Below are 26,480 nucleotides of genomic sequence, written 5' to 3' on the forward strand. Positions count from 1 at the left end.
AATGCTGGAGGAACTAAGCAGGCCAGGCAGCATCTGTAGAAACCAGTACAGTTGATGAATCAGTTCCTGAAGCATTATGTGTGCGTTGCTTAGATCTCCAGCATCTGCAGATTTTCTCTTCTTCTTAAACTCTTGGGATTTTCACACACAATATTCTCCTGAGTTTACAGAGAATGGGGCAAAAAAACAATTTTAAAAATCCAGCGAGAAGCGGTTCTGTGGGGTGAAAACGCCTTGTTAATGAGAGAGGTCAGAGGACCATGGCCAGACTGGTTCAAGCTGACAGGAAGGTGACAGTAACTCAAATGACCACACGTTACAACAGTGGTGTGTAGGAGAGCACCTCTGAACACACAACACGTCAAATCATGGAAATGAATGGGCTACAGCAGCAGAAGACCACAGACATACACTCAGTGTCCACTTTATTAGGGTTAAGAGGTTCCTAATAAAGTGGCCACTGAGTGTGACTGTGATCTCTCAAACTGCAGGGTGAATTCTATCACCCTATGCTCTCAACGGCTCCTTTAAATTCTTCCTCTGGCATTTGACACCTTCCTTTCCAGTCTCTGCTTGAAAATATGACTATTTATTCATTTCCATAGATGCTGCCCGACCTGCTAAGTTCCTACGGCATTTTGTATGTGTTGCTCTGGATTTCCAACATCTGCAGAATCTCCTGTGTTTACAATTCCTTTACCCTGTGCTCCCTAGAACATTATTTTACAGTGAGTGCTGTCATTAAACTTACATTAACAGTTCAGAATGATTAATTAAATCTTGTTATCAGCATGTTACACATTACCGGACATCACATATAAAAGGCTGAGTGTGGGTTTAGGCATCGATTGCCAGCACAGTCTGCCTCAGTACACCTGCTCTGCCCTCCTCCTGCTCAGACCATGGCTTTTGGGGACATCCTGGAGATGGTTGGAGACCTGGGGAAGTTCCAAGCCATCCACATTGCCCTACTATCAATTCCGACCTCGTTCATAGCCTGCAACAGTCTGCTCCAGAACTTCGTGGCCGCTGTCCCCGACCACCGGTGCAGGGTGCAGCTGGGAGGTGAGGATTCGAGGTACCTCAATGTGACGGAGGAGTTTCTCCGGGTGTTCCTGCCCATGGACCGGGAAGGGAAGCCGGACAAGTGTCGCATGTACACCTCCCCGCAGTGGCATCTCTTGGGCACCAACGAGACCCAGGGCAACGGGAGCCAACCTGACACACAGGCATGCACCGATGGGTGGGTGTACGACCACTCCCAGTTCACGTCAACAATCGTAACGGAGGTATGGCTGGAAATTCCCCCCTCACTTCTGGGGGATGGTGCACTGAAGGGGATGGTGTACTGAAGGGGGTGGTTTGATGGAGTGAACAGAATGCATGGTGACACAATGCTTTATAGCACCAGAGACCCGGGTTCAATTCCCGACAGGCTCTGTAAGGAGATTGTCTATTCTCCCTGTGACCGCGTGGGTTTCCTGCCACAGTTCAAAGACGTGTGGGTTAGTAGGGTAATTGGTCACACGGGTGTAATTGGGCGGCGCGGGGTTGCCGTGTCCTCAGTGACGGTCAGTTGTGCCCTTGTTTCGGCAGTGGGACCTCGTGTGTGATCGGAAGTCTCTGAAGCGGATGGTACAGTCCATCTACATGGCCGGACTGCTGATCGGAGCCAGTGTCCTGGGCAGACTGGCCGACAAGTAAGTTCAAGGTTCCAAGTACATTTATTATCAAAGTTTGGATGCCACATACAACGGTGACATTCGTCATCTTGCTGGGAGCCACAGAACACTAGAAGCACAATACAATCCACATTAAACCCCACACCACAACGACAGTCACACAGCCAAATGACTCAAAGGGCAACGTGGAGATGGTTTAACGAATAATCTCTGAATAAACTCAATGGGTAAAACAACATCGGGGGGGGGGGACAGGGAAAGCAACGGCTGAACGAGAGTGTTTAAGCTGCTGTGTGATCTAACCAGAGTTTTATAGAGCTGCAGATGTTACCTGGAGACACATGAATTGAATCTTCTGCCTGCTGAAGGCCAAGCACTCTGCATCTTCTTAACCATCCTATCGACTTTGAGGGATCTCTGGATGTGGACGCCAGATCCCTATCTAAGTCTCTTAAAATGTTCCTAATATATCTGCCTCTACCACCACCCCAGGCACCGACTACTCTCTGAGTAAAATACATACCTCTGACATCCCCAGCCTGATCTTTCTTCCATTCACCTTAAAATCATGCCCCCTCATATTCGCCATTTCCATCCTGAGAAAAAGTCTCTGGCTATCCACTCGACCTATGCCTCTCATCATTTTGTACACCTCTATCAAGTCACCTCTCATCCGCCGAAGAACAAAGCTGTAACTCACTCAACCTATCCTCAGAAAACTTGCTCTCTAATCCAGGCAGAATCCTGGTAAATCTGCATCCTGCCTGAAACTTCCGCATCCCACCTATAATGAGGTGACCAGAACTGAACACAATACTCCAAGTGTGGACTCACCAGAGATTTACAGAGAGTAACATTACCTCATGCCTCTTTAACGCAATCTCCCGAATGATGAACCCAATACACCAAAACCCTTCCTAGCCGCTACATCAACATGTGCGGAAACTTTGAGGGATCAATGAATGTGGGGAAAACAGCTAATACCAGAGTCCAAACTCTTAGGGTGATTAGTGGGATGTATAGGGGGATACAGAAAGTATATCTTTGGGCAAAGTGTAGCACGTGCTTAGCAACCCCCACTCCCCCCAACACCGATCCGGGTTACCTGAAACCATTGGAACAGATGGTGGAGGGTCGACCGAGCAGCTGGTGCATATCACAAGTCTTGGACATGCGACCACTGACGCCAGGCAGACAATCTCCAAAGGGTATTGATAATGGCTGGGGTCACCGGTCTTATAAAGACACTGGCCAGAAGAAGGCAAGGGCAAACCACTTCTGCAGAAAAAAATTGCCATGAACAATAAAGGGCAAAGATCATGACTGCCCACTTCACACGGCTTGCCACATAATGACCGTAATGACAGGCAGGGCTGTGGATGTCGGAGGTAAGTTTTTTCACTCCGAGTGGTGGGTGAGTGGAATACATGGCCTGGGTTGGAGGTACAGGGAGACGCATTCCGGAGGTTTGAGAAGCTCTTAGATAGGCACATGGATGATAGAAAAATGGAGGGCGATTTGGGAAGGAATGGTTAGATTGATCTTGGAGTGAATCAAGGGTCAGTACAACATGATGGGCTGACAGGTCTGTACTTTGCTGTAATGTTCTATGTTCTATGACGGCTCTGGAACCATTCAGACTCCTGGATAACATCAGTCAAACATCACACAGCCGTTCAAACATTAACCACATCACAAGGACCAGAGAGCCACTTACCGATACTCTCCTGTAGTCCCATGTCAACATGGGCTCCTGTTCACTGGTGCTTACCCAATGCTTCTCGCCCGTCAGGTATGGCCGCCGAACCCTGCTGCTATGGTCGCACTTCGTGATCGCTGTTTCGGGGACGTGTGGAGCGTTCTCCTCCTCCTTCCCGCTCTTCTGCTTCTGGAGATTTCTGACAGGCGTTGGCGTGTCGGGTGCCATCAGCAATTGCTTACCTCTCGGTGAGTAAACTGTCGCCCAAGTGAAGAAGGACGGTGCCTTATAAACAGACATGAGCAGGGATTTCTTCAGCCAGAGGGTGGTGAATCAGTGGAATTAGCGTTCACTTCCAGAGCGCTGGAATATAAAAGCAAGTTAAAACGCTGAGAATTTATATGACGAATGCTGCGAGAATCTTGGGACCAAGAAAAGATCTGCTGGAATTGGAGAGAGTCAACAGGAGGTTCAGGAGAATGATCTCAGGAATGAAAGGGTTAATGTATGAGGAATATTTGGTGGCTCTGATCTGTACTCACTTGAGTTTAGAAGAATGAGGGGGATCTCATCGAAACCTATCGAATATTGAAAGCCTGGATAGAGTGGACATGGAGAGGATGTTTCCAATAGTGGGAGACGATCTTTTTCAATATTTTTATTAATTTTCTACATAGAAGAATGCAGAGTTCAAGAAAAAAAGAAATATATCAAAAACATTGTACTGAATCTCACATACAAACTCTTTACTCTATATTCATACAAATTGATTAATTCATAATATTGAAATATAGTAAATTAATTATATGGAAATAAAAAATCTAACCCACTACCAAGACCGAAGCTGATTAGTAAAGAAGAAAAAAAGAAAAAAAAAGTGTATTATTAGCCATCATCTGTGCTTTAACGGCAAATCAAAGGTTTTGAAAATAGTTCAAAGAAGGTCCCCGCAATGTCTTGATTAGGTTCAGAAATTGAACACCGAATCTTCTCTGAATTTAAACATGACATCACATCACGCAGCCATTGAACGTGAGTGGGTGGAACTGCATCCTTCCATTTAAACAGGAGCCCTCCTAGCCATAAGAGAAATAAAAGCCAAAATGTGCAAATCAGCTTTCTCCAAAATAATATCCGTTCCTCCAACAATACCAAATAAAGCAGTCAAAGGTTTAGGCTTAACATTTACTTTAAAAAGTACCGAGAAAGTTTGAAATACTTCTTTCCAATATTTCTCAAGACTCGGACATGTCCAAAACATATGAATGAGTGAAGCTTCTCCATTATTACATTTATCGCAATGAGGAGATATATACAAATAAAAACGAGACAACTTATACTTGGTCATGTGGGCCCTATGGACCACTTTAAATCATAGGGGAGAATGGTGAGCACATAATGATGAAGTGTTAGCCAATTTAAAAATTTCATTCCAAGTTTCTCTAGAAATTGAAGTCTGTAAGTCTTGTTCCCAAAGATTTTTAATTTTATCGAAAGGAACACTTCTCATTCCCAGCAACATATTATAAATAATAGATATAGATTCATTATAAAAAGGTTTTAAATTAAAAATTACATCTAACAGATTCTTATCAGGACTTTTACGAAATGTACCTATTTGAGACCGTAAAAAGTCTCTTATTTGTAGGTATCGAAAAAATTGACTTTTGGGTAAGCTATATTTAGCTGACAGTGGCTCAAATGGAAGGAGACTTCCCTCCACAAACAAGTCCTGGAAGCATTTAATACCTAATCTATCCCATTCTTTTAAAGTCACATCTATCATAGAAAATTTAAAAAAAATAATTGGTGGAATCTGATAGGAGAGGAGGGTGGAGTAAGAAGTAATGAGGGGGTGGTTGACGAGGGCAGATGTCGACAGTGTGGGGAGGGGAACTAGGGGAATGATGAGCAAGTAGAGAGGATGGAGGAGGGGAAAGAAACGCAGACAGATTCCACTTTGATTAACATGCTGTCTCTCCCCCCATCTTTGCACCCAGCGATTGAGTGGACTCCAATCAGATTTCGAACTCTTGTTTCAATGTGTGGTTCCTTCTGTTACACGCTTGGTCAGCTCTTACTGGCCGGGATCGCCTACGGCATCAAGGATTGGCATTGGCTCCAGCTCTCGGTCTCTGTCCCGTGCGTTGTCTTTTTCGTTTATTCCTGGTAATGTCCAACTCCACTTACCCTTGATATACTGGAATCAAAAGAACCCACTGTTAGTCTGTCATGTTTGTTTCATTTAGAGCTATGGCACGGTAAGAGCCCCTTCTGGACAACGGGCCCACGAGACCCAATTACACCCGTGTGATAAATTTACCTACTAACTGGGGAGGAAAGCCAAGCAAACACGTGCGACCCCAGGGAGAATGTACAACAGTCCTTACAGACAGCAGCGGGAATTGAACCCGGGTCGCGGGTAGTGTAATAGAGTAACGCCAACCACGACTATCGCGCTCCACTGGGAGCAGGGGCAAAGGGAGAGTTTCAGGGGCGATAGTGAAAATGAGCAATTAAACAAGGAACGATGGAGTCAGGCCGTCATTAATCTACAGTGAGATTCCACAGATCTGCTGATAATCAGAAATCCTGTCTCACTGTGTTCAATTTCAAGACCGGAGCTCAATTTCCCACACTCCCTTTAAATACCGGGGCCCCATTTCGCACCATCTGAGTGAAGAAGCTCCCCTCCTCCTCACGTTCTCCTTAAATATATCACCCTTCACCCTTAATTCATGATCCCTGGTTGTGGTCCCACCTAAACAGGTCTGTTGGCACTTACCTTATCTATACCCCTCACAATTTTGCGTACCTCTATCAGATCTCCCCTCATTCTCCTACTCTCCAGGAAATAATGTCCTAACCTATTCAGCCTTCCCCTATAACACAAGTCCCGGCAACATCCTGCACTCTTTCAATCAACCTGCAATGAGTTATCATCCTTGCTGTCACAGGTGGCTCTCGGAGTCGGCCCGTTGGCTCATCGTGAACGGCAAGGAACACATTGCTCTAAAGCAGCTGAAGAGGGTGGCGAAGATTAACGGTCGGGAGGCAGAAGGGGAGAGACTCACAGTTGAAGTAGGCGATATTCCCGTAAACAGATCATACTGGCGTTCGTGATCCGGCACTCCACGGAACCTTTACTCCGGCACACAGCCGCTGTTTGATAGCCTGGTAGTGTAGCGGTTTGTGCAACGCTCTACAGAGACGGCGATTCAGGTTTGACTCACGCCGCTGTCTGCAGCGGTTTCCTCAGGGAGCTTCAGATTCCTCCCACATCCCAACGACATACAGGTGTATTGTGGGTATGTTACGTTGGCACCAGTTCAGTGAAAGGCATCGTTTGCGTCAATGACCAACGCAATCAAAGCAAGTATCTCCACCCTTCCCGTGCCAACATAGCACGCCCACAACTCACTACCACTAACCCATACTGCTCTGTAATGTGTGAAGTAACCGGAGCACCCAGAGGAAACTCCATCCATAGACGCTGCCTGACCTGCAGATTTCCTCCAACATTTCGTGTAGAGCGATGACTACGTTTGCATTTTTTGTTCTGTCTGACACCACGTGTTCCACAGATTCTCAAGACGAGTGTGAAGAATGACCAGTTCACTGCCAAGAAACAGAGTGTGTTCGATCTGGTCCGGACACCAATAATGCGACGGATCACCTGTTGTATGATGGTGGTTTGGTGAGTGAACTTCTTTATCCTTGGACCTGGACAGTGACCACAAACACAAGAGATTCTGTAAATGCTGGAAATCCAGAGCAACACACACACAAAATGCTGGGGGAGTTCAGCAGGTGAGACAGCAGCTATGGAGAGGAATAAACAATCCATGTTTCAGGTCGAGACCCTTCATCAGGACTGAAAGGATGTGGGAAGAAACCAGAATAAGATGGTAGGGGGTGTGGAAACTGTAAGAAGCTGGATGGTGACTGATGGAGGAGGTGAAGGGATCAAGAAGAAGGAATCTGATAGGAGTGGCGTGTGGACCATGGGTGTTATGTATTGAACAATGGTGATTAGGGAACTTAAGGTAAAAGTACCCTTAGGAAGCAGTGATCACAATATGACTGAATTGGATAGGGTAAAAGTGAAGTCTGATACAGGAGTATTTCAGTGGGGTAGAGGAAATTACAGCGGGATGTGAGAGGAGCTGGCCACAGCAAAATTGGAAAGGGGAGCTGGCAGCGATGACAGCAGAGCAGCAATGGCGTGAGTTTCTGGGAAAGATGAGAACGGTGCAGGACAGATGATTCCAAAACTGAAGAAATATTCAAATGACAATATACCAATTTCGTGGCTGACAAGGAAAGTCAAAGCTAATGCAAAAGAAGAAAACACAGCATACAACAAAACAAAAAATAGTGGGCAGACAGAAGATTACGAAGCTTTTAAGCCCTACAGAGAGAGACAAAAATATTCATAAGGGAGAACAATATGAAAGCAAGCAAGCAAACAATTTCAAAGTGGATAGTAAAAGCTTTATGAAGTATGTAAAAAAAAAGGAGATGAGAGTGGATAAAGGACCATGAGAAAATGAAAGCGGAGAAAAAAATAATGGGAGAACAAGGAGATGGTAGGTGAGCTAAATGAATACTTTGCCGAGTATTGTGCCTAATGTTGAAGGCTGCGAGGGAAGAGGACTGAATGTAGTTACTATTACAAAGCTCAAAAAGCTGAAAGACTGAAAGGTACAGAAGTCACCCGGAGCAGATTAACAGCACCGCAATGTTCTGAAAGAGGTAGCGGAAGAGATTGAGGAGGCATTCGTAATGATCTTTCAAAAATTATTGGACTCTGGTAAGGAGCCAGAGAACTAGAAAATTGCAAATGCTGAAAGGAGGAAGGCAGCAGAAAGGGAATTACGGACCAGTTAGTCTGATCTCAGTGGTTGGGAAGATGTTGGAGTCAATTGTTGAGGATGAGGTTGTGGAGTACTTAGTGACACAGGACAAGGCAGGACAAAGTCAGCATGGTTTGCTAAAGGGAAAATCTAGCATGACGACCCTCTTCGAATTTTTTGAGGAGATTACATGTCCGATAGATAGATGGGATGTAGTGGATGTTGTGTATTTGGACTTTCAGAAGGCCTTTGACAAGGTGCCACCCAGGAGGCTACTTACCAAGTTAAGAGTCCGTGTTATCACCAGAAGGTTACTGGCACAGTTAGAGCATTGGCTGATTGGTAGGGGGTAGCGCATAGGAATAAAATGATCCTCCTCCGTTCGGCTGCCAGTTCCATAGGGGTCAGTATTGGGAACACTTATTTTTATGCTGTATATCAACGATTTAGATGATGGCTTTGTAGTGAGGCTTGCAAATGATGCAAAGATTGAGGAAACAGTTAGGCTGCAGAAAGACATAGACAGATTAGAATAATGGGCAATAGAGTGGCAAATGAAAGTCAATGTTGTAAAATGTATGGTCATGCAATTTGGTTGAAGAAATACATGTGCAAGTTATTTTCTACACGAGGAGAAAATCCAAAAATCTGAGATGTAAAGGGACTTGGGAGTCTTTGTGCAGAACACCCTGAAGGTTAATTTGTTGGTTGAGTCAGTAGTGAGGAAGGAAAATGCAATTTTAGCACTCATTTCAAGAATTCAAGAGTAGAGATGTGATGCTGGGGCTTTATAAGGTACTGGTGAGATCTCACCTTGAGTATTTAGAACAGTATAGACTCCTCATTTAAGAAATGGTGTGTTGGCATTGGAGAAGGTTCAGAGGAGGTACACAAGGATTATTTCAGGGACCAAAGGGTTACTATATGAGGAACGTGTGATAGCTGTGGATCTGTACTGGGAAATGATGATTGCACTATCGGGGAGTCTAGGACAAGAGGGAACTGCCTCAGGACAGAGAGGCGTTCATTATAACAGAGATAAGGAGAAATTTTCTTCACCTGACGGTGATGACCTGGTGGAATTTATTACCACAGGCCAGGTCATTGGGTATGTTTAATGCAGAGCTGATAGGTCCTTGATAGGATATGACATCAAAGGTTATGGAGAGAGGGTCGGGGAGTGGAAGTGAGGAGGGGAAAGTGGATTATCCATGATTGAATGGCGGAGCAGACTTGAAGGACCGAATGGCCTAATTCTGCTCCTTTGTCTTATGGACTTCTAGTATCCAACAGCCTCAGAAAGGATCACAGCCCTTTCAGGTCTCGGGAATAGGCAATTTCACAAACAATTCTATTCTTCGCTTATTGATTTCTCTTTTACTCGGTGTCAAGGTCAGTCCCAAATAACTAACTTCTTGTTTCATCACCTGTGCTTTTTTACGGTTTACCTTTGGTCCCAGTGCAGGTAATAATTACAGCAGTTCTGTCAATAGCTGGTAATGTTCTTAATTGTTTTCAGTCTGCAGAAGTAAATCATCTACGTATTGTACGAAGCACTCAGACTTTGAAAACTGTTTTAACCATTCCTCTGAACTCTGGTGAAATATAGATGGGGAATTATGGAAAACCTGTGGTAGGACAGTCCATGTATACTGCAATCCCTGAAATGTAAATGCAAACTTGTATTGACACTCTCATTCAAGTGGGATAGAGCAAAATCCATTATTTATATCGAAAACGTGAAGCACTGTGTTCTTTCATTCTGTTTAACCACTGTGTTCCGGTTAGTTGCTACAGTTATGGCTGTTAATGGAGCGGCTTTATTCAGCTCTCCATAGTCTATTGTCAACCTGCAACCACGATCTGGTTTCCCGTCTGACTGTATGGGAGAGTTATTATTGGAGGCTATAGGCCTTGGAACGCCTTGTACCAAACTCTCTTTTACCTAACCTACATCTTCGTCTGCTTTTTTGGGGAACACATACGGGGAGAAGGCAGGGGAGTGGAGATGACTGGAATAATAGGGTCAGCCCGTGACTGAATGGCAGAGCAGACTTGTTGGGTCGAATGGCCTACTTCTGCTCCTATATCTTATGGTCTTATATTGCTTTTATAGTTTCAGGTCTGGAGCTTGTTTGCACACACTGCCAGCCACCTTTCCACAGTCATGGTTGTGCCTTGCAAATGCCGCTGAGCTCTGTGCAATAATGCAAGACAGCCTTGCATTCTCCATATATGGCTGAGGAGTTGGTGCAGGGAGCAGGGTTTTAGATTTTTAGATCATTGGGATCTCTTCTGGGGAAGGTGGGACCTGTACAGATTGGATGGGTTGCACCTGAACTCGAGGGGGAGCAATATCCTTGCAGGTAGGTTTGCTAACATGGTTCGGGAGGGTTTAAACTAATTTGCGAGGGGGATGGAACCCAGAGAGATAGAGCAGTGAAAGAAGTGCATGGAGTAAAGCCAGATCTAACATACAGAGAGGCTTTGAGGAAAGGGAAGCAGAATAAATGGTGTAAAGACAGTAAGGTAGAAGGACTGAAATGTGTGTAGCTCAATGCAAGAGGCATCAGGAACAAAGGTGATGAACTGAGAGCTTGGATACATAACATGGAATTATGATGTAGTGGCCATTACAGAGACTTGGCTGGCACCAGGGCAGGAATGGATTCTCAATATTCCTGGATTTCAGTGCTTAAAAGGGATAGAGAGGGTGGAAAAAGGGGAGGAGGGGTGGCATTACTGGTCAGGGATACTATTACAGCTGCAGAAAGGGTGGGTAATGTAACAGGATCCTCTTTTGAGTCAGTATGGGTGGAAGTCAGGAACAGGAGGGGAGCAGCTACTCTGTCGGGAGTATTCTATAGTAGAGATACCAAGGAGCAGATTGGGAGGCAGATTTTGGAAAGGTGCAAAAATAACAAGGTTGTTATCATGGGTGACTTTAACTTCCCTAGTATTGATTGGCACCTGATTAGTTCCAAGGGTTTAGATGGGGCAGAATTTGTTAAGTGTGTCCAGGATGGATTCCTGTCACAGTATGTGGACAGGCCGACTGGGGGAATGCCATACTAGATCTAGTACTAGGTTATGAACCGGGTCAGGTCACAGATCTCTCAGTGGGTGAGCATCTAGGGGACAGTGACCACCGCTCCCTGGCCTTTATAATTATCATGGAAAAGGATAGAATCAAAGAGGACAGGAAAATTTTTAATTGGGGAAAGGCAAATTATGAGGCTATAAGGCTAGAACTTGTGGGTGTGAATTGGGATGATGTTTTTGCAGGGAAATGTACTATGGGCATGTGGTCCATGTTTAGCATCTCTTGCGGGATGTTAGGGATAAATTTGTCCCGATGAGGAAGATAAAGAATGGTAGGGTGAAGGAACCATGGGTGACAAGTGAGGTGGAAAATCTAGTCAGGTGGAAGAAGGCAGCATACATGAGGTTTAGGAAGCAAGGAGCAGATGGGTCTATTGAGGAATATAGGGAAACAAGAAAGAAGCTTAAGAAGGGGCTGAGAAGAGTAAGAAGGGGACATGAGAAGGCCTTGGCGAGTAGGGTAAAGGAAAACCCCAAGGCATTCTTCAATTATGTGAAGAAAAAAAGGATGACAGGAGTGAAGGTAGGACCGATTAGAGATAAAGGTGGGAAGATGTGCCTGGAGGCTGTGGAAGTGAGCGAGGTCCTCAATGAATACTTCTCTTTGGTATTCACCAATGAGAGGGAACTTGATGATGGTGAGGACAATATGAGTGAGGTTGATGTTCTGGAGCATGTTGATATTAAGAGAGAGGAGGTGTTGGAGTTGTTAAGATACATTAGGATGGATAAGCCCCCGGGGCCTGACGGAATATTCCCCAGGCTGCTCCACAAGGCGAGGGAAGAGATTGCTGAGCCTCTGGCTAGGATCTTCATGTCCTCGTTGTCCACGGGAATGGTACTGGAGGATTAGAGGGAGGCGAATGTTGTTCTCTAGTTCAAAAAAGGTAGTAGGGATAGTCCGGGTAATTATAGACCAGTGAGCCTTACGTCTGTGGTGGGAAAGCTGTTGGAAAAGATTCTTAGAGATAGGATCTATAGGCATTTAGAGAAGCATGGTCTGATCAGGGACAGTCAGCATGGCTTTGTGAAGGGCAGATCGTGTCTAACAAGCCTGATAGAGTTCTTTGAGGAGGTGACCAGGCATATAGATGAGGGTAGTGCAGTGGATGTGATTTATATGGATTTTAGTAAGGCATTTGACAAGGTTCCACATGGTAGGCTTATTCAGAAAGTTAGAAGGCATGGGATCCAGGGAAGTTTGGCCAGGTGGATTCAGAATTGGCTTGCCTGCAGAAGGCAGAGGGTGGTGGTGGAGGGAGTACATTCAAATTGGAGGATGGTGACTAGTGGTGTCCCACAAGGATCTGTTCTGGGACCTCTACTTTTCGTGATTTTTATTAACGACCTGGATGTGGGGGTAGAAGGGTGGGTTGGCAAGTTTGCAGACGACACAAAGGTTGGTGGTGTTGTAGATAGTGTAGAGGATTGTCAAAGATCACAGAGAGACATTGATAGAATGCAGAAGTGGGCTGAGAAGTGGCAGATGGAGTTCAACCCGGAGAAGTGTGAGGTGGTACACTTTGGAAGGACAAACTCCAAGGCAGAGTACATAGTAAATGGCAGGATACTTGATAGTGTGGAGGAGCAGAGGGATCTCGGGGTACATGTCCACAGATCCCTGAAAGTTGTCTTACAGGTGGATAGGGTAGTTAAGAAAGCTTATGGGGTGTTAGCTTTCATAAGTCGAGGGATAGAGTTTAAGAGTCGTGATGTAATGATGCAGCTCTATAAAACCCTGGTTAGGCCACACTTGGAGTATTGTGTCCAGTTCTGGTCACCTCACTATAGGAAGGATGTGGAAGCATTGGAAAGGGTACAGAGGAGATTTACCAGGATGCTGCCTGGTTTAGAAAGTATGCATTATGATCAGAGATTAAGGGAGCTAGAGCTTTACTCTTTGGAGAGAAGGAGGATGAGAGGAGACATGATAGAGGTGTACAAGATAATAAGAGGAATAGATAGAGTGGATAACCAGCGGCTCTTCCCCAGGGCACCACTGCTCAATACAAGAGGACATGACTTTAAGGTAAGGGGTGGGAAGTTCAAGGGGGATATTAGAGGAAGGTTTTTTACTCAGAGAGTGGTTGGTGCGTGGAATGCACTGCCTGAGTCAGTGGTGGAGGCAGATACACTAGTGAAGTTTAAGAGACTACTAGACAGGTATATGGAGGAATTTAAGGTGGGGGGTTACATGGGAGGCAGGGTTTGAGGGTCGGCACAACATTTGGGCCAAAGGGCCTGTACTGTGCTGTACTATTCTATGTTCTATGTTCTAATCACTCCCCATTATATGTTCCTGCTCCCTAGGTAAATCCACCAACACTATTGAATGTCCCAATGCTATGGCTCCTATCCTTACTACCAATGGTGCACTCACATGTCCTACTTGTTAATGTCCTGTGAATCCACTTAAGATAACGTTACCTTATATCTCCCAAATTGCATTATTTATATTAGTGTTCCTGACGGAGGTTCGGACTCCCCCAGTATCCCACAAAAAGGTAACGGGGCGGCCCGTGACTCTACCACTTACTGGAGTTCTTCCGGTTTCATCTCACCTTGTGTCACACACCAATGTTGGCGAGGCCTGACTCCATCATTGAAGCTCAGGATTTAATTCCCTGGATGGTGGTGTCTTCACCATGTTACTTTGCGGTTGCCTGACATTCAATAAGCATTACCTTCCCACTATAGTTTAGTTGTCCTTTGTATCTCCTTTACCCCTGCTCCACGCATTGTCCTCCGTACCCATGCCTCAGTGTGTGTAGGTTCAGAAAGATCAAACATTTCCAATGCTTTTTAGAGTCTTTGGTACAGTGAGACACCAGCGTTCTCAACCATCCATTTGAGGGTTCTGGTATTTAATTGTCCCGCTCTAATGCTGTTCCATAATCCCTTTGGAACACAGTCCAAAATCGGGATACCAATGCAGTGGGATGTTCACCTCTCCTCTGATAACATTTGGCCAGCTCATCTACCGGGTCCCCCTTTGTTAAAACTCATAACAATCTAGAAACATAGAAAACCTACAGCACAATACAGGCCCTTCGACCTACAGAGTTGTGCAATTTTCAGTCATTGCATTTTTTTCAGTTTCCCCCTTGTTCCCCCACAATGTCGCTGCATATCTGGCAAAGCTGAGTGTCTAATTGGGTGTGAATACATTATAATCAATCTCCTTTCCTTGGAGTCATCTAGGGCGTGTACTAATCCCTGATGACTAGTTGCTTGGAAAAGCTCTCCAGGATCGTCTTCAAGCACACATGTCCCAATATCCTTATCAATATCTCTAAGCTACTGTACGCCGAACGGTGTAGTGTATAGAAATATAGAAACATAGAAACACAGAAACCCTACAGCACATACAAGGCCTTCGGCCCACAAAGTTGTGCCGAACATGTCTCTACCTTAGAAATTACTGACTTACCTAGAGCCGTCTATTTTCCTAAGCTCCGTGTACCTAGCCAAAAGCCTCTTAAAGGACCCTATCATATCCGCCTCCAGCACCATTGCCGGCAGCCCATTCCACACACTCACCACTCTCTGGGTAAAAAAGTTAACTCCTGACATCTCCTCTGTACCTACTCCCCAGCACCTTAAGCTTGTGTGCTCCTGTAGCAACCATTTCAGCCCTGGGAAAAAGCCTCTGACTATCCACACGATCAATGCCTCCCATCATCTTATACACCTCTATCAGGTCACCTCTCATCCTCTGTCGCTCCAAAGAGAAAAGGCCGAGTTCACTCAACCTATTCTCATAATAGGTTGAATAGGTTGGGAATAATCCTCCCCAATCCAGGCAAGATCCTTGTAAATCTCCTCTGCACCCTTTCTATGGCTTCCACATTCCTCCTGTAGTGAGGAGACCAGAACTGAGCACAGTACTCCAAGTAGGGTCTGAACAGGGTCCTATATAGCTGCAACATTCCTGTCAGCTCTTTAACTCAATCCCACGATTGATGAAGGCCAATACACCATACACCTTCTTAACCACAGAGTCAACCTGCGCAGCTGCTTTGAGTGTCCTATGGACTCCGACCCCAAGATCCCTCGGATCCTCCACACTGCCGAGAGTCTTACCATTAATACTATATTCTGCCATCATATTTGACCTACCAAAATGAACCACTTTACACCATATCTGGGTTGAACTCCATCTGCCACTTCTCAGCCCAGTTTTGCATTCTGTCAATGTCTCGCTGTAACCTCTGACAGCCCTCCACACTATCCACAACACCTCCAACCTTTGGTCATCAGCAAACTTACTAACCCATCCCTCCACTTCCTCATCCAGGTCAATTACTGTATAAAAATCACTGAGAGTAAGAGTTCAGAACCGATCCCTGAGGCACTCCACTGGTGACTGGCCTCCATGCAGAATATGACCCGTCTACGACCATGTATGTGATATTCTGATTTTGATTTGCTCCCATCTCTCTGATGGTAACTAGGGGTGCCAATGGTGCAGATGGTAGTACCAGTTCCTGTTGGTAGCATATCGGGTGCAGTTGCTCGGGAAATGGTGCTACGTAATTATCGTAACTGTATCTAGTAGTTCCATCTGGAAAATCATGGCAATCAATATCTCCATATTCACTTTCCTCCCCTTGTTCAGATACTTAAGCACATGTTATTCCTCGCTTGGAGGAAGTTTGTCTTGAAGTTTTTGAATATGCTTTAAACACTTTGTATGATCGCCAATGTTACTCTTCCTTACCAATGCTGATTTCTGAATCACATTCATAGTCGTCTTTAAATCACTGCCCTGTTTCCTTAATTCTTCCACTTCATCCTTCGCTAGTTCGGCTCCCTCCTCTGGTTCACATTTTTTCTTTAAGTAATTTCTCATGCCTCAAACTGAAACTGCTTTATATGCATCAAATCAATATGTATACCTCTGTGACCCTCTAAATCCGTAGTCCTCTCTTTAAAGGTTTCGACTCATTTTGGAGCCTTCTGTGTTCCCTTCTAACCTATCTCGCTCGGCTTCAGCTTTCTGCTGACATTCGATTTCCGTTTCTAATCTGCGCCGTTCTGCATCGGCAGTCTGTCGTAATTCTAGCAAATCTGCAATTAAACAGGCAACTGTAATTGGTTCTTGTAATTGTTTAAACTTCCTGCCCGACAGCTTCCCTTGGGTGATTTTCCAGAGGGAAAACCCAATCAGTTTTCCCTTCACAGCCAAAGTGACCAGCCAACTCCTTTCTTTCCCAGCTTAATTTCTCTATCATCATTGTGTCTGTTTGAGAGCTTCTTGACTGCCACTAATGTATCTGCCTCTTCCACTACCCCCGGCAGGCCGTTCTGCACATCCACCACTCTGTGTAAAAAACAAGACCTACCGGTTATATCCCGCACCCTCCCCATGCTTTCCACCAACCTCTCTGTTCCCCTTGCACCTGAGTGCTACCACACTCTGCTCCAATCTGCTGATCAGCCTTATTTCTAGAGATGACAAGCCAGCATACAGAGGCGAGGTTATTATACTGACGAAGTGGCGCCAAGATAACAATCTCTTCCTTAATGTCCAAAAGTAAAAGAGCTGATTGTGGATTCTGGCAAACGCTACCACAGCACTAAAGCCAGGACCAATAGGCTACGGGACGCCTTCTTTCTACAAGCCATTACACATATAAATTCACATGTCTGTACATTGCGATAGAGTCATAACGCTAAGATTTTAATCCCTCACGTTGTCGGACGGATTTAAGATTTAAATAAATTCTAAATTCCAAATCACATTAAAATTCCGCCTCCTTGTATTAGCCATTTCCACCCTGGAAAAATTCCTTGGCTGTCCACTCCACCTATCCCTCTTATCATCTTGAACACCTTTACCACATCACCTCTCATCCTCCTTCGCTATAAAGAGAAAAGCCCGAGCTCACTCAACCTATCTTCATAAGACGCGCTCTCTAATCAGACAGCATCCTGGTAACTTTCCACTCTGCACATTTTGTGTTTTGTTTTCGTGTTAACAGGTTTTCAACGAGTTTCGCTTATTACGGGGTGTCCATCGACCTGCAAGGGTTCGGAGTTGACATCTACCTCATCCAGCTCATCTTTGGAGCCGTGGACATTCCGGCGAAGATCGTGGCCTTTTTGACGCTGAGACTGATCGGGAGAAGGTTCACACAGGCCACCTCACTTACACTGGCAGGGTCCACAGTGCTGACAAACGCCATTATTCCTAAAGGTAGGAGTTCGTCTGTAAAGTCCGACTGCCCTCTCAACAGGAAGGACGTAAGTGTTTGCGCTTTGACAATCCAGACTCCCAGCTCTCTATTTGGAGCTCAAGGGTTTCTTTATCAATCTCCCTTCAATGGAAATTCCAGTCAAGGAGGCGCCAAGCTCCGTTCTCCGGAGAAATTGTGTCTCTCAATTAGATGCTTTTTTATTTCTGTAGGGATGGTTTTGAACTGTGATAATCAATAAACCATTGTTTGGAATCAAACAACCTTGCCCGGTGTCTCAGGGCTTGGTGTGTCTTCACCTGTGACGCCACCCCGCGCCCCCCCCAACCTCCACCTCCACCGCCCCTGGCGTTCCTTCTCTGCCACCTGTCCGACACACCATTCCCAACATCCTTTGCTCCTGCCTTAGTTACGAACTCGATATCCGCCCCATGTTGACAAATACAGTAATATGCAAAGATCTTAGGGACCCGAGCTACCTCAGATATTGCACAGTACTATATGTGCAATTGTTTCGTATGCCCCCTAGTGGTTACCTCTGAATGATTCTGGACAGTCCCGATGCTTCTCCTGGTGTTGTGTAATCTGAATATCGGGTTTCTGATTGGCTGACTTATCTGCAAATCAGAACTGAATGTTTCTGATCGCTGTGTATGAAAAGCTGACCACGAGGCAGCAGCCTCTTCTCTCTCTTTCTTTTGCCTCTCCCTCTGCACTCTACCACCGTCTTTGTTCTATCAACACTTCATAGAACGGCGGTGAAGCAACACGTTTTGTGCCTTTTTCCTCACTTCTGAAAGAACCTTGGATCAAAAGCATCAGAATCCACTCTGGTTTAGGAACAGCGATATGGAGGTGTTTAAAGGACAGGCCGCCCGTTCAGCACTCGAGGTCTAGTGATGTAGACTGGTGGCAAAAGACATCTGTGGACGTTGGGCTGTCCGGGTCCGTGGGTCCTGGGATTGGACGTCCAGTGTGAGCAGGAGGTCAGCCGGCGAGCTCGAGGTTCGAGCCTGGAGTTCAGAGTTTCAATATCAGATTGTCGAGCGGTCGATATCTAACAGCGAAGGCCACTGGACAATTAGAATTCTGAAAATCGAAGCTTGATCGCCAAAACCGGGAGCCTAGGGACAGGAGGCTCGTCCTGGAGTCGGTGGCCTGTCCTAATGACTGGTGGTCTATCCTGGAAGTTCCGCCTGCAGGAGGCTTTATAAGGCATGAGTCAGGCCACACTTGTGTATTGTCAACAGAAATGGGCCCGAAAGGTTGTGTTGTCAGTGGAGAGAGTCCAGATGAGGTTCACGAGGATGATGCTGGGAATGAAGGGGTTAACATATGAGGAGCATTTGGCAGCTTCTGGACTGTACTCACTGGAATTTAGAAGAATGCGGATGGATCTTATGGAAACCTACTAAATGTTGAAAGGACTAGATAGGATGGATGTGGACTGGATGTTTCCTATGGTGGGGACACCCTGAAGTAGAACACAAGGCTCAAAATTGAGGGGTGTCCTTTTAGAACAGAGGTATGGAGGAATTATTTTTTTCCAGAGAGTGATAGACCCGTGGAACGCTCTGCCACAGACTGCGGTGGAGGCCAAGTCCGTGCGTATATTTAAGGTGGAATTTGATCGTTTCGTGATCGGTCAGGGCATCAAAGGATATGGCAAGAAGGCAGGGAAATGGAGTTGAGTGGGATCCAAGATCAGACATGAAGGAACAGCGAAGAAGACTTGATGAGCTGAATGGCCTAATTCTGATCCTGTGCCTTAAACTAACTGCTCCTCCAACTGTTTTACGTGTTTCAATGCCTTAAGTGAGCTTCCTGCCATTTGAAAGTGGAATCTATTGCCCTTGTAGACCTGCAGACTGTCCGGACCTCGCTCGCTGCCTTTGGCAAGGGATGTCTTGCAGCCGCCTTCACCTGTTGCTACCTTTATGGCACTGAACTTTACCCAACGGTGAGTACTCCCTTTTCACAAAAGTATAAAAGTTTTCTTAGAACGCATATATACAGGGTACAGACATACAATATCGAGACAATAAGTATACTTAAGTTAAAATATGGTTACTACCGTGTATAAAATAGTCAATTTTCCCGGGGCGGGGGCGCTCCCGGAATGCGCCCATTGCAACCTTGTACTCCCTCTCAAAGGACAGCCGGACACAAACGTATCCAGGGAAAAGGGGTAGTCAGTCGGCCCGGGCAGCGCTCCACACTTTCCGCCGCTGTCATGTGTCCAGCAACAATGGATAAGAAATTGAGTCAGATTCTATAAACAAACAACGATATTTATTCACCTCTGCTCAAAACATCGAAAAGTAAACGAACGACTAACTTAACCAGAAATTAACAGTGAGGCAACTGCAGCCTCCGGTGAAAATGATATCGTATCCGTTAACTAGGGGCCGTGGACAATTCTGATTTGATGGAGACAGACATGAAAGCACAGAGAAATATCTGGAGAAATTTCTGAAACGCCAGTTCGCTGCTGTTGTTACTGCGCGGTCGGGAATCTTCCGGAGAGAAGGCCTCAAAATCCCTGGCGTTACCTGCTGTTGGCGACCGAGATTGCCGTCGAATCGTTCGGGCAGAGAAGGCGCTCAGTACTCGGTGTCGGAGAGCTGATCGGAGGCTCGAAGTTTTCGGATGACTCAGAGTCGGACTGTGGTCGGGGATGGCAGGGAGAGTTTTTCTTCCTTCTCCCATCTGCGTGAGATGTGGGACATTTGAGAGACTTTGAACTTTTTACTGTGCTCATAGACTTCATCAAGTTACGGTATTGTTGCACTGTTGTAACCATATGTTATAATTATGTGGTTTTGTTAGTTTTTTCAGTCTTGGTCTGTCCTGTGTTTTGTGATATCACACCAGAGGAAATATTCTATCATTGCTTAATGCATGCATTACTAAATGACAATAAAAGAGGACTGCGTGTCTTCATAATCTAAACTGTTCTTAAAGAGTTCTTATTCAAGCACAGACTTAAAGTGGTAAATTCAAAAGTCCATGTGATTTATACAATCATTGAGAGGCCTGGATCCGATGAGAACATTGCGTGGTGGTGCAGCTAGAACTCCTACACTTCCTCGTGCCTTTCCTGAATCCACCGTGATTGGATCGGGACCAGACCCCACCAGGCAGCGACAGCACCGTCCAACAACACAGGATCACATTGTCTGGATGAGGCCAGACGCCATACCTTCCTCAGTTCCCGGTAGAGGCGGGGTGGATCCTTCAGAGTGGCGTGGCAGATTCCGTCCAGTGGGATTCCCGTGACCTCCTGCACGCAGCGTCCCCGGCAGAGAAAGTGCGTCCCCAGCCCACGCCACCTCCGCAGCAAGCAGCCACCTGGGTGTTGCACGCAGGACCGTCCGCCCTCCGCGATCGGGAGACTCGTTGCCGCTGCAGAGACCCAGAGAAGAAGAAGGAGGAGAAGGAGAAGGCACAGAAATAGCTCCATGCAGCCCAAGTGCAGAGGTCCCGGTATGGGACACCGCTGGCTCACCCCATTCCGAAGCCCAAAGGCTCCGTGAAGATCCCGGTCATCTTCGCCAGGCATTCCGCCGCGGCGTACAGCAGTCAGACGCGGGACACAAACTGTTGCCCGAACCCAGATGCGGTGCGTTTCTGGGTCTTTGCTCGGTGGGAGAGATGTGCTCGAGCCGGAGAGGGTACAAGAGAGATTCACTAAGACATTCCCTCGTGTGGAGAGGTTCAGTAATGATGAGAGACCGTAGAGGGTGTCGAGGAGATTGACCAAGATATTCGCTGGGATGGAATGGTTCAGTTATGAGGAGACACGGGACAGGGTGCAGAGGAGATTCATCAAGATATTCCCTCGGATGGAAAGGTTTGGTTATGATGAGAGACCGGAGAAGGTGCACAGGAGATCCAGGGGATGGAGGGGAAGATGCTGTTCCTAAAACTTTTAGTGTGTGTCTTCAGGCTCCTGTACCTCCGCCCCGATGGTAGCAGCGAGAAGAGGCCATGTCCGGAGGGTTAGGCAACTTAGTGATGGGTGAGATATGTGATAGTCGTAATGAGCAGGTTATTTTTCTTTCTCTGTTTAGAGCCATGAAGAGAAGAGCCAGCAAATTGAGGAATGAAGATATCGCACTACAGGAAGCTCATGCGTCGCTCCTGACACAGAAAGTTGAAGCACACCCTATCCAGATTCCGTCGCACCCTGTGGCCACTTGAAGGCAGGTCGGCCAAAGTGGTATTGACTGGACATACCGGACAGTTCCCCCTTCTGTTTCGGATGTTGTGATGTGGATGTGCACGGAGATTATCTCATAAAACAATCAATAAAAGGAACTGTAGCTCTAATTTCTCTGAAGTGACGTTGAACTTGAGATTTTCATGACTATGACGGAAATGTAAACAGACCAGATTCATGTCAAATCAGATTCACACACAGAATTCTGGAGGACGTCAGCAGGTCAAACAACATCTATGAAGGAGAACGAACAGTCGGTGTTTCGGGCTGAGAGTCTTGAAGAAGGGTCTAGGCCAAAATATTGACTCTTCATTCGTTTCCAAATGATGAATCCCTCCAGCGTTTTGCGTGTGTCCCTCTGGATTTCCAGCATCTGCAAACGCTCTTGTGTTTATGTCGGGTGGCACTGTATTGTAGAGGCTAACACAACACTTTACAGTACAGGTGACCAGGAACAATTCCCAATGCTGTCTGTAAGAAGTTTAAACGTTCTCCCCATGACTGTGTGGGTTTCCTCCTGGTGCTCTGTTTCCCTCCCACAGCCTTAAGGGTTAATGATTGGTAGTTTAATTGGTGATTGTAAATTGTCCCATGATTAGGCAAGGGTGGAATTGGGGGTTACTGAGCGGCGCAGCCCAAAGGACAGGAGGGGTCGACTCCACTCTATATAAATGATGGTGAGTTTCATCGGTTCATAGCTCGGAAATCTGATGGCAAAGGGGAAGAAGCCGTTCCTGGAGTTTTGACTGGGGGTTGGGGGTGTGGGGGGGGGGGGGGGTGTTCAGGCTCCCTTACCTCATCCCTGATGATATTAAAGAGAAGAAGGCATGTCCTGTCGTTCTTCGGTGTTTGTCTCTTCTTGTCCTCGCCTCCATGGGGTAAGTCAGGCCGTTCTGCCGTTGCCTTGCGGGGGGATCTGGTCCTTCTTGTCCTCGCCTCCATGGGATAATTCAGGCCATTCTGCCATTACCCGACGAATGGACCTGTCCCACATTGGTGTGGAATAAAGTTGAGTCCTGTCTTGTCTAAGGACAAGTCTGGGCACTATGTTGATGTACAGTTCCCAGTCTGTCTCTGAGCTCCAGCCTCCGAGTTATCAGCCTCCGCATTTCAAGACCCCAGCCTCCAGCTTCCAGCCTCAAGACTCAAGATCCCAGCCTGCAGCCTCAAGCCTCAAGACCCCAGCCTGCAGTCTCCAGCCTCAAGACCCCAAGCCTGCAGCCTTAAGTCTCAAGACCACAAACCTGTTGGGGAGAGTGTAATTATCCCCTGTGCTTCAAAAACCTGATCGTTGAGTGGTAATAGCTTTTCCTGAATCTGGTGTTGTGGGGCCTGAGGCTCCTGTTACTCCTTCTCGATGGCAGCATGGAGAAGCAGCATCAGCTGGATGATGGGTTGATGATGGCTGCTGCTCTCCCGTCACAGTGCTTCTTGTAGATGTGCTCAGTGGTGGAGAGGACTTTACCTGCGATGAACCGGCTGCATCCACAACTTTTTACTGGTTATCGCAGCGGCATTGGTGCTTCTATGCCACAGCATAATGCAAAGAGTCAGGATATTCTCAACTGTATATCGATGGAAGTTTGTCAAACTGTTAGATATGTTCAATCTGCTACAAGCCTGCATCGTACTGGCTGTAACGGCTGGTAAATCTTTCCAGGATGCTCTCAGCCTCCACACGAAAATGCAATTCGATATTGGGGAAATTAAAGACGCACACCACTCGGTTGTTTTCACAACTCGTCATAACCTGCCTACATTTCTGTTCCACTTTCTCCTGCTGGAATTACAAAAACCTTTGTAAATTGAAGCACAAGATATCTGATGTTTTCCTTTATCTACATTCCGTTACATCCTGAAAGATGCCATGTGGGAGGGAGGTGTTTGATGGTTTACCTGATGCACAGACTATTCTGAGTTTTTGGTATTATTAGTGCGCACAGGATCATTGAGAGATGGGAAACATCATTCAAACCATCAAGTCTCTTCTAGCTCCAGTTACAACATTCCCACTGTCTCGTTAAGAACTCTCTTCCCACGACTCGGCAGGTATTTCCCCCTGACGTACATGTCCAATTACTCTTTGAATATTCTGACTGGTTGTTCCCAACGTACCAGATGAACTACAGTTATTGTAGAAATATTTTATGTCGTGTGCCCCTTTGATCCATTGCTCACTAGTCCTCAAATAATTGACCTATAAGCAGTGAACTTTACAATACACGAAGAGTCCCCACAGCTCCCCGTGTGTGTGTTGACCATGAGACTATTTGAAACTGAGTGTTTATCTGAATGTGTTCTGGGTCTCCTAATGGACAAAATCCCCAAACGTTTTACAATATTAATACTCATTTACAGACTTACGAGGGGTGATTGATAAGTTCGTGGCCTAAGGTTCAAGGAGTCAATTTTAGGAAACCTAGCACATTTATTTTTCAATATAGTCCCCTCCTATATTTACACTCTTAGTCAGCGGTCGTGGAGCATACGGATCCCTTCTTTGTCGAAGTCGGCGTCTTCAACCTCCAGAAAATGGTCCACTGCAGTGGTGATTGATAAATTCGTGGCCTGGATGGAAGGAGATGAGTTATTAACTTCAAACTTTCTGCATTTTCACTCAAAGAGTTGAACAACTCGTGCACGTACCGAGACCTGTATAACTCATATCCTTCTATCATAGGCCACGAACCTATCAATGACACCGGCTGTGGACCACTCCAGGAGGTCCAAGTCATCGACTTCCAGAAAGTAGTGTGTAAATGTAGGAGGGGAATATGTTGAAAAATAAATGTGCTAGGTTTTCTAAAAGTGGCTCCTTCCACCTTATGCCACGAACTTATCAATGACCCCTCGTACATTAGCCTTCTCCTTTGTATCAAAACGTCTGAGTATATCACAATACCGACTTCCTGATCTCGCTTTCCTCCATGTCCTCCTCCTTTGAAAACAACCATGAATGGGAAATATTCATTCATTCATTCATTCATTCATTCATTCATTATCACGCGTGATAACTCAGGCTCCAGCCAAAATCTCCCTCTTTCGGCTTTGAGTGGCCCTTCCTCTCCCCAGTATACTGCTGTTTTCAGTGCATAAAATGTCCTGTGGTTTTCGCTGACCCTCCTCACTGAGGATATTTCACTCGCCTGATTCACAGTGTTACTTGTTTCTTGCTTTCTGTATGTTTCCCCAGACCCTGTTCAATTTCAGCTTTCTAAATTTTATACGTCCTCACTTGTTATTTGCTATATAAGTAAATGCAATATCTCTCATCATTCAAAGATCTACGCGTACCTGTCTTTCTCTGACTTCCTCACAGGGACAATAAAGTCCTGAATTCTAACCAGCTGCACTGTAAACGACTCACACATGTCAGACATAGACTGACCAGTCACTTCGGCTCCAAGGCTACTTTTTGCGATTCCTGCCCAAATCTGCTGTAATTTACATTCCCTAAATTCGCATTCGTCCACCTACAGGTCCAGTCTTATCATTGTCAATAATCATCTGAAAACTTCCAGAAAAATAATCCTTAAATCTTTCCCAGTGAGCATCCAATCATCTCGCTAGGCGTATTTCCCAAGATGAAGTCAGCTATTTCCCCCTCCCTGGTGGACTACCTGAATACTGTTTCAGGACACCATCGTGGAAACATCTATCAAATAATGCACTATTCAACCCTCATGTGATAAGGGAGTTGCAGTTCTTCTGGGGTGGTAATTCACACGGTACAGCTCTTTATGGCTTCATATCAGTCCATAACCTGAAGATATATCAGTTGCTGTCTGAAAGGTTTCAGAGATATCAAAGTAACGTTTAATATTGGAGAAATATATACATCCTGAAATGCTTTTTCTTCGCAACCATCCAGTAAAACAGAGGAGTGCCCCAAAGAATGAATGACAGATAAATAGAAGAACACCAAAGTCCCCTTCTCCCCCCGCCCCCACACCTCCGATCCCTCCCGCGCGTAACCGGCAGCAAGCAACGACTCCCCTCCGTTCACCGGCAAAAATAAGTATCGGCACCCACCACCAAGCACTCAGGCGTGCAGCAAAATTAACAGCAAAGACACAGACTTGCAGTACTCCAAAGACCGCTTTTCACCCGGTATTCGACATACCACAGGCTCTCTCTCTCTCCCTAATAGAGGGGAAAGAGGTGTCTCCGTTTCATAGCAAGAGGGGAGACATAACAAACGACTGGCTGCTTTACGATGTTAAAATTCCGTTGCGTTGCTTTCTCCGAGCTCTGTGCCTAAAGGTCTCAGGTCTCTGGGCCCACATCCAGAGATCGTTTGGCTCCCACAACACATCGGTCTGTCGGAACACCGATCCTCAATCCGCCCGTCTCCAGAGCCACGACATCCTTGACCTCCAAAGGCGAACCTAACTAACAGGCTAAGCACCTAGCAGTCGTGAAACCCCGAGAGTGGTTCCCATTCCCGGAATTAACCGACGTCAACCATGTCCCATTCGCTCTCACTATCTCTCTCTCCCGCTGTCTTTCTCTCGCACATTCTCTCTTTCCCTCTCACCCTCACGCTCTCCCTTGCAATGTTTCATTCTCTCGCTCTCCCTCGCGCTCATCCTCACTCGCATCTTCTCCCACACGACCTTTCCCTAGTGCGTATTCTCGCGTCATTTCCCCGGTGCCGTTTACCTCGCGCGCTCTCCCTCTCGTGATTTCCCTCGCAGCCCCTTTCTCGCGATGTCTCACTCG

The 26,480-nt window shown here is 46.1% G+C and overlaps 1 protein-coding gene across 3 annotated transcripts; it reads left to right on the top strand.

The window, feature by feature from the left end:
* Positions 1-865: 865 nt before the first annotated feature.
* LOC140188858 (solute carrier family 22 member 6-A-like) lies at positions 866-21,851 on the top strand. Of its 3 annotated transcripts, none has more exons than XM_072245515.1 (9): positions 866-1,289; positions 1,597-1,700; positions 3,475-3,629; positions 5,382-5,550; positions 6,339-6,462; positions 6,966-7,078; positions 17,324-17,538; positions 19,396-19,496; positions 21,610-21,851. In XM_072245515.1, exons 1-9 carry the CDS (start codon positions 903-905, stop codon positions 21,643-21,645), a joined length of 1,404 nt encoding a protein of 467 aa, XP_072101616.1. In that variant the 5' UTR covers positions 866-902; the 3' UTR covers positions 21,646-21,851. The 3 variants fall into 3 exon arrangements, with proteins under 3 accessions (XP_072101616.1, XP_072101617.1, XP_072101618.1); XM_072245516.1 differs by having other exon boundaries at positions 5,382-5,523; XM_072245517.1 differs by lacking the exon at positions 19,396-19,496.
* Positions 21,852-26,480: the final 4,629 nt, after the last annotated feature.

The sequence above is a fragment of the Mobula birostris genome, chromosome 28 (genome assembly GCF_030028105.1).
Source record: "Mobula birostris isolate sMobBir1 chromosome 28, sMobBir1.hap1, whole genome shotgun sequence".
Taxonomy (NCBI): domain Eukaryota; kingdom Metazoa; phylum Chordata; class Chondrichthyes; order Myliobatiformes; family Myliobatidae; genus Mobula; species Mobula birostris.